Source organism: Dasypus novemcinctus, chromosome 13, assembly GCF_030445035.2.
Source record: "Dasypus novemcinctus isolate mDasNov1 chromosome 13, mDasNov1.1.hap2, whole genome shotgun sequence".
NCBI lineage: Eukaryota > Metazoa > Chordata > Mammalia > Cingulata > Dasypodidae > Dasypus > Dasypus novemcinctus.
In genome coordinates, this window is record NC_080685.1 from 27,312,617 (window position 1) to 27,321,977 (window position 9,361).

The following is a 9,361-nucleotide window of genomic DNA, read 5'->3' on the forward strand; positions in this document are numbered from 1 at the left end:
AAAGTAACAGGAGAGGCTTGTGAAAAAAGATCACATTTGAGTCCAGCTCCATCACACAGAAACACAAACTCCAAAGAAGGGCTAACTGACATGGCCCTGAACTCCATCTACCATGACCATAGAACCTGTGGGTCTCTGTAGCCCTCAGAAGAACCAATACTCGGGGTTGTATCTACTTTATCTGTCTCTGGGACTCTGGGACTCTGAGGTGTGCATAAGGGCAACCCCTCTGATAACCTCCCGGCTCTTTTTGAAGACTCATAGCCATATAAACGCATTTGTCCTTTCCATTTCCCCCTTTACTTCAGGTCAAAAAGCACTTTTAACTCCTGATATTATATGTAGACTGAGATATTCTGCTGGTCTAAGTTGACCCTTTTATTCAAGGTCATTTTCTAGTTACATCATCAGCTGGTACTTGGTAGTAATCCCTCAGTGCCAGGGAAGCTCATCCCCGGGAGTCATGTCCCACACTGGGGGGAAGGTAACGCATTTACATGCTGAGTTTGACTTTGAGACTGGCCACATCTGAGCAACATGGAGGCTCTCAGGAGGTAACTCTTAGGCATAACTAAGTCCCATCTTGATTGAGTTGGGCCACACGTTAACTGAGTATCATCGTCAAAGGTCCTACTTACAATGAGTTCACACCTACAGGAGTGGATTCAGTTTGAGAACATGTTTTTTTTTTTTTTGGGATACAAAGCTCCTAGCCACTGTACCTTCCTAGTACCCTTCTGCTACATTCTTATCCCTCCTATATGTCATCCATTCTTCTCAGGGAAGCCAATTATTAAAAAGTGGAAAAAAAAAAAGTACATCAGGTTAAACCACTCCTCTGCATTAAAACTCTCTGTGGCATTTGGAATAAAATCCAGGCTGTTGACATGGGTTTCCATGTCCTAAATGATTGATGGCTTGGCCTTCTTGCTTTCCTGCCTCACTTTCCCTGATCTTCACCTTGTTCTCTATTCTGACCTTCCTTCTGTTCCTACAACCTGCTGAGTCTGTTTTCATCTTATGGAGTCTCATCAAGATTTTTGATGAATGATTTGGGCTGAGCAGTGTGAAGTGTTAGCTGTGTTTGGGCCAAGAATAAATTGAAGAATACAGAGAGTAGGGAGGTTATGGGCATTGTTTGGTAAGAGATGAAAAGGACCTGAGAAAGGCTACTGGCCCTGGAAACAAGAGAAGGGAGCAGATGCATGCATTTTACTGGAGGCTGACTCTCTTACTCTCTAGGACTTGGGGTTGACTGGATGTGAGATAAGGAGGAATCCAAAAAGGGCTTTGGGATTCCCATTTCCAGATTCAGGCATGGAGACTTATCATTAACAAAAATTGGGAAGTCAGGAGGAAGATTTGGTATGATGGGAGAAGAGGAAAACTGAATCCCATTTACTGATTGGCTGCTGATTTTTTACAATGATAATAATAATAATAATTATCATTATTGAAGCTACCTACCATTTACTAAAATCCCCTGATATGTAAGCTACTGTGTTGAGTGCTTTGACACTTTCATCTCAGGTATGTATCACAGGACTGTGATAGTGATGCTAAAAGTATTATACCTTTAATAATGAAGAACTAGAAGTTTAGAGAATTTAAGAGTTTTGTCCAGGGTCACACAGCTAATTAATAGCAGAGGTGGGAAACAAATCTAGGTGTATTTAACCCTAAAGCTCTTGGACATTTTCTTTCTTCTAAAGTTACTGTGAGTATCCTATACATTTGAAAACTCACAAAGAATTCAAGCTTAACATGTCTAAATCGCACTTATTAGATCTCCAGTGAACCAGCATCTTACCCTGTATTCTTTGGCTCGGGGACTAAATAACACTGCCATCCACCCTTAGCTCGAACCTGAGACCCGACCATCATCCTTGATTGTTCCCTTTCCCTAGCCACTCAACCCTCAGTCAAGTGCCAAATCCTGCCATTTCTGCCCCAGACCATTCAGTCAAACACATCTCAACTCTCCTCTGTCCTACTATGTGTCCTCAGTCCTGGCCACCACTATAGTTTGCCCTGCACCCTCTCCCACTGACCTTGTAGGCAATGCAAAGGCCCAGGAACTAATAAGCAGTGAAGAGGTTCAAATGGTCCTTCAATGACAAATTAAAGGAGGAGACTTTGTAATAAAATCAGAGGTCAGGAGGGGAACACAGGCTCTTTTAGCATAATAAAGTCAGAGTTATAGTGCAGAGAAGAAGAATCCTGTATGAGAACAACAAAAATGGCCAGGTTGTGGGGGCAGCCCTTGAATCTTGAACCCAGTTACTTCCCATGGGAGGCACAGCCCATGCCACCCTCCCAAGAAGGTAGGATATTCCCCAGGAAGGACCAGGAAGCCTTGACTCTACCCATGTACTAGCCTCTTAAGGCTTCCTCGGGCCTGCTATTCCTCACTGGTCCACATGAGCCATATGCCAAACCTTTGCAGAGTGTCGGGAATACCAAGAGAACTGGAATTGTTTTCTAGGATCTCAGGTTATGGTGTGCAAATGAAGAATTAAGAAAAATGCAATGCTCTAAGTGCTGAAGTTTTGCACCAGCCTCTATGAACACTCACCCCTCATGCCAATGTCTGATGTAGCAGGGGGAGAAGACTATGTGCCCAATTATGTAGAACCACCTCCTTTTGGGCCTGTGAGCCTGGAGCTGACTGGGAAGTGGGATCAGGCAGGGTTAGGGCAGAGAGTCTTGGTGAAGGGAAAGCTCCTTATATTCCCATTCTCCAGCACCAAGTTCTCTGCTTCTCCCTAGGCAGGTCCCAGGAGTTTTTGTTTTTGGTTTTGGTTTTTGATAGAAGAGATTGAGAAAGCCTCAATATGGTCCAAATACTTATCCTTCAGGCCTACTGTAGACCTGCAATGCTTAATTTTCATTCATTCATTCATTTACTGATTCAGCACGAACTGATCCTACCTTATTTTACAAACACTGTTCTGAGTAAAAAGGATTCAAAACAGAATAAAATACAACTTCTGTCCTTGGATGACTGGCAGTATAGAGGGGCAGACAGATTAGTACTCAGATAACTACGATCCAACATGATAAATTGTGTAAAGTACTCAAGTCTTAGGTCAGAAGCTTTGGGTGAGTCTTCTATTATCCTGTGGTGACCCTGAGAGATAATAGGTCCACATGTCACCTGCTATTACTTGGGGTGATAGATGAGATGAGGTTACTGGAATGTGAGAATAGGACTGGGATATGTGGCAGGAGCAGAGTGTGGACCCCACTTCTGTTCAGGGGGGCTGGCCCACTTGGGCCTCCAGGAGCAGCTTAGGGGACCCAACTGGGGGTAAAAAGGAAGAAGAGATGACACTGCCATTGTAGGGGAGAAGGGCTGAGTGGGAGGTCAGAGGTACCTAAGAATTGGGGGAAAAATTAGATTAATTCTTGAGGTTAGTCAAGAGCCTAGGTTGATGAGGAGCCTAGGTTTGGGGGTCAGACATTCTCAAGTTGGATTAACCTGCTTCTTTTTATTTCTGGCACTTCTAATAATATCTATAAATTACTGAGCACAACTCAAGTATACAAGACATAGTAATATACATGTATTTTATAATGGACTGTGCAGCCTCAGAAGCCTTCAAGATCTAAGATCAAATTTCAGCTTTGCCACATCTTGGAAACACATCTGCTAGTTCATATAATACTACGTAAAGGCAGAAGAGTCTGGGGGAGATGTTTAACCAAAACCAGAGAGAGATATTCAGGAATCCATGAAGGTTAAGGTGACAAAAGTGGCAAATTAATACAAATGTAGTGAACAATGTGTGAATATCTAGTTGGGGTGGAATAGATTCTAAAAACTACATGAATAGTACAGGAATAATATAGAGATAGGAATTTTTCATATTGATTCGGACAACTAAGGGAGGTTGGTGAGTTTATGACTGGTGATCAATGGGTATGTGGTGACGAAGTTCCTCTTCCAACCTTGCTTCCTGGACAAGGATTCTTGCACCAACCATGAAACTACCTCCAATGCCATCTTAAAGTATGATGTCATTAGTCTCAAAGATTCTATGCCAATGTGTCCCTCTCATGTTACCACCAAGTACTTGGCATGGCTGACAGAAGGAGACCTGAGATCTCCACATGATAAAGATCAGCATTGTCGTCTTGAGCACATCCACTTGGTGGGGATCCAACACCATCTACTCTACCTTGTATAATTTCCACTTTCCAGCAGGAATATGATGAGGGTAGCTCTTGCATCATCTACAAGTACTTCTGGGTCCATTTTCATGTTAGAGTGTTATGCCCTCTCTGTGACAAAATTTAACTTAGAAATACTGACATCAAATTCTTATATCAGCAACATCATCACACCTTTCAGTTATTCATCTTTAAACTCCCCCTTAGTTGTCCTGATTTAGTGAAATAGTTGTAATAAACCAAGGTCTTTAGAAAGTGGATTTTTATAAATTGTATATTCCTCCATTGTATTTTATTGCAGTAGTAGAGATATCTTGTTTCCTGAAATAGAGTATCTGTCTCCAAAATCACCTTAAAGTTCTTTTAAAGGGCATATACAAATTAAAATGATAACCCCTGAGAAATAAAACATTTTTAATACACTAAAAAACTTTGCTTATCTTTTGGATCAATGAAGGTCTGAAGAAGTAGCCCCTACCTTTCAGAAACTCTAATGTGTTCTTTTTAAATTAGAGAAGTTGTGAGTTTACAGAACAATCATGCATAAAATATAGGTTTCCCATATACCACCATATTATTAACACCTTGCATTGGTGTGGTACATTTGTTACATTTGGTGAAAGCATGTTTTTTATAATTGTACTATTAACTACAGTTAATAGTGTAGGTCCAAGGATTTTAAAATTTTATTCTAGTAACATATATATATATATATATATATATATATATATATATATATATATATAATCTACAATTTCCCCTTTTAACCCCAGTCAACTACATAGCTCAGTACTGTTATTCATGTTCACAATGTTGTAGTAACATGAAGTAAACCTGGATACTTTGAAGAAATGGGTTGAATTTTTTTCTTCAGAGGTTTGGGGAGCAAGTAACAAAGTCTGGGAAGGGGATGAGGTGACAAGTCAGCTGTTATCTTTGACATGGATACAAGCACACACTAGATGTCCTGTTGGCCACCACCAAATTTACTGTATCCCACTCTTAAGTTTTGTCCATGCTGGAGGTTGTCCCTAAATTTATCAAACTTACACAAAACACCAGGGCTGCTAAACACTCAGATCCACATCCAAGATTGGAGGATCTTCAGAGTGCTGATCCTGTGGTACATCTGAGTCTCCAAGACTCATTCTATAGCACCTGGCAGTGGCATGTTCCAATTCTTCAACTGTTCTTCCAGCTGCTCATATACAATCATATGTTGGTTTATGAATCCCAGTAAATGTTTTAGAGTGGTGTGGTGGTCCTGTATACAAGGCAGTATTGCTGAGTGCACAGATGTCTTTGTGTGAGGCCCTGAAAGCTCTAAAATAAATGGGAAAATTTTAGCTTGAAACAAAGCCTTTCCATCTTGGAACATCGTATGTGCATGTGTGAGAGTGTGTGTTTGTGTGTGTGTGGTGTATTTAATCATGACTCATCATCTTTCTGTTTCCTATCTGAGAATTATCCAAGAATTTCCCATTTTTGGGGGTAAGAAATAACCTGTAACAGTAAACCTAAAACCTGTTATAATGTGATGCCCATAGCTGTGTCCATTTCTTCAAGAAATCATGTTTTAATCAGTTGAACTGTCAGTGTATTTTAGAGCAGTTGGCCCTTTTTTGGGTATCTTTTTGTTCCCAAAGTGTTAAGGAACTGGACGTCCACAATGTTGGAGGAGAAACTAATTTCCAGTTTGCCACTCCCCAGGGGATTTAAAAAACTTGACTCAGTGAAACCATATGACATTGCACCCATTTTACTTTTATCTCAGGCTTTATGACGGCTTTTTGTTTTTTTATTTTTATTTTAAGAAATAGCCTCACTTAGGTTTGGCTGATCATTTCTGTTTTACCATTCTTTCAACAATCCACAGTTGATGAGAGTCTTAGTTTTCCAGGGCTGCTATAACAAATGCCACACATTGGTTGGCTTAGACAACAGGAATTTATTGTTTCACAGTGTTGGAGGTTGGAAGTTCAGTGTCAAGGTCTTGGCAGGCCATGCTCTCTCTGAAACCTGTAGCATTCTGGTGTTGGCTTGCTGGTAACCCTTGGCATTCCTTAGGTTGCAGATGTATCTCTGTCTCTGTCACATGGCCATCTGTCTTTTCCTGGCTTCTATTCTGTAGCAATACCTTTTCATAATTTGATGGCAGTGGCCACCTCCCAACAGAGTCTGGACATGAGTCAGAAAGTTTCCCACACCATGTTATAGGGAAAAGTCAGGCTTTTCATTAGGATGGGGCTCAAATGAGTATTGTTCTACTTCCTGCCCCAACATAAAATCTTCCTACAGACCCCTTCAGAGTAATTGGAATACTATTTTTCTGACCTAGGATTCTGTTCCTTATGCCTAATAGTGCTGCTCTATGGAGGAGAGGTGAGGAAAGACCCACAGAGTAGACTGGGATGGCACAAAGGTAAGGAATCTGGTCATACTGAGGAAACAAAGACTTTATTTGTCCATAGGGTCAAACACTTTGATCAAAAGTGGTAACAATTGACTGGGCAGCTATCCAAGCACTGATGAGGCCGGATGGGCCTTCTGTGGGCTCCACAAGAGCTAATGGGGAAAGCCTTCTGGGAACAGCTCAGAATCCTCTCCAGGAACATCTCAGTGGCTGGCCAAGGAAAAGGAGACTGGGGTAGAGAGAACACATCAGGTTGTGCCTGATTCTTGGAACTTTGGATCCTTGTTTTCTCTAAAATCGCTTCTCTCAACAGCACTTCCCAGCTCAGCAGCAGCCACCAGAGTTGTGGCCACAGCCAGATCCCCCGGACTGTCCACTGCCACTGTCACAGTCCTCAGAGCTCTGGCGCCGGCATCGGAGGGATCTGCGGCGCCTGTGGTGGCTCAGGCAGCAGCCTCCCTCGGAGCTGTGGCCACAGCCAGAAGAGACTGGAGGCAAACACTGTGCTGGGCTCTTTGGGGGACACTTGGGCAAGGGGCACTTGGGAGGGGGCTGGCACTGCTGCTGGTTCTGCTGGCAGGACATCTTGGCAGGAGGTCACCGAACCTGGACAGATTAAAGAAATAGATCAGTGGAAAAGCTTACGCCACTCTCTCCTCCATGATGGTTTTATAAAAACACTTGTTCCTAAAACCAGTGACTTCCTGAGCTGTGAGCTTCAGGAGGAAAATGGAAACTGATTTCAAGTTAATTTGAACTGTTAAGACGTTTCCCTCCAATTTACCCTTTTTCCAGGAAATAATGCTATCTTCTAACAGGACTCTAAGTCTTTCTGTCTTCATAGAAACATGGAATCCAATACACCAATTTGGGCAATGACTCCTGGAAAATGATGCTGGGCATACATATGTGCATATCTTAGGACAGGAAGTGGGCAGAATGCGGGGATCCAGACTCAGACCTGTCACAGAACCCGTGATACATCTCGCAGAGATTCCTTAATCACTGTCTACCTCTTCTGTCCCCAGCAGCCCACCAAGGTCCTTTTTCTGTTGTCTCCACATCAGGCATCTCTGCTTCCCTTTTCCCACTGATGTGTCATCTTGTCCTCCCAACACACCCAGCTGAGGTGCTATCCCCTTCCAGACACTCACCAAATGCAGACGTGGCAGGAAAAGGCTGTTCCAGAGAAGGCTGTGGATGAGGAGATCAGGGCAGAAGTCCTTTTATATTGTGCTGGGTTTGTGATGCAGAACTTGAGTATGATGCTTCTTTCACAACACAGGGGGTGGGGAACAGAGCTGAACACTCCCAGTACAGGCCTTGAGTGCCTTCCTGCTAAGATGGCTAGCAAGAGGGAACCAGGAAATCTTGATGATAGCTCAATACTCTCCCAACAGGTATGTTGGGGATCTACCATTATTCCTGTTTATTAGTTCAGCACAGATGCTTTGACTTCAGGTCTGTACTTTATATTTTTCTGGGCATTTAGAATGTAAAGGTGTATATGACATATTTATTGATCTTGAGCATTTCAACTCTAACTGGATGAACATCAGAAAAGTACACATGTATTTCTTGTATCAAGTGATTTGTCTTATGATACAAACATAACTAAATTCCAGTCTTTTGGACAACGCATATCCTCAAGAAGAACGATATGTTCAGATGTAATCAGCTTCTGAATCTTGGGGCTGTGGGGTGATGTAAGACCACTAGACTCTGAAAATGATATGTGTGGGGAAGTGGATGGAGGATGGGATCTAGATCCTCTCTGGGGCAGGGGGATCCCTAAGAGGACTTTACAGCACCCATGGGAAGTTTGGGGTTCCTGGAAAAGAGAGGCAATAAAACTAGGATTATATGTACGAACAGACAAAATAGTGAAAACAGCTGAGATCACAAGAGTTATAGTTAATATGAAAAAAGCCAGTTTGTCCATATTTAAGTTTTTGTAGGGCATGTGATAATGATTATTTTAAAAAATGAAGTGATCCATGAATGTGAAATACTTAAGATGATTGATGAGAGTCAAGGAGATAGTTTTGTTTAATACATTGCTAATGATGTGTGTTTTAGTTTCCTAGGTAGCTTGAAGCAAAATATCTTGAAATGGTTTTGCTTAAACAATGGGAATTTGCTCATGGCTAGAGTCTGGGAAAATGCCCAAATCAAGATATTATCAAGGCAAGTGATCCTTGGCTCTTTCATCTCATGACAAAACACATGGTTACATTTGTAAGTCTCTTTCTTCTCTTCTCGGTTTCATTGCTTTCAGCGTCTTACTGCTTTGCCTATCTTTTGTTCTGTCTAAATTTCATTCTCTTATAAAGGACTCTAGTAATAGGACTAACGCCAATCCGGAATGAGGTGGGTCACACCTTTACTGAAATAGCCTCATCAAAAAGTCCTACTTACAATGGGTTAACATCCACAGAAATAGATTAAATTTCAGAACATAGTTTCTGGGATATATACACCTTCAAACTATCACAATGAGATTGATGATGGTATCATTTAATGGGACAGATCTGATCATTTCTAAGGTTTATTTATGATGATTTTTATAAAATCTGAATCCAATTTCTCCTGTTGTTTGTTATTCATTTCTACTATCATAATAACAGTATTTTGCTATTTGTTTCCAAAGAATTGCATTCAGAATTGCAATAGAACATTAATAATTTATATTTAGATTAAATGAAAAATTTAAATAAAATGTTTTTATGGTAAATGTATATGGTTCTTTACTTGATCACTTATGGGATTAGTACT

The 9,361-nt window shown here is 41.3% G+C and overlaps 1 protein-coding gene across 1 annotated transcript; it reads right to left on the reverse strand.

Moving 5' to 3' along the window:
- Nucleotides 1-6,910: 6,910 nt before the first annotated feature.
- LOC101432201 (late cornified envelope protein 3C-like) lies at nt 6,911-7,171 on the reverse strand. Its single transcript, XM_004469734.1, has one exon. It carries the CDS (start codon nt 7,169-7,171, stop codon nt 6,911-6,913), a length of 261 nt encoding a protein of 86 aa, XP_004469791.1.
- Between the last annotated feature and the right edge of the window lie 2,190 nt (nt 7,172-9,361).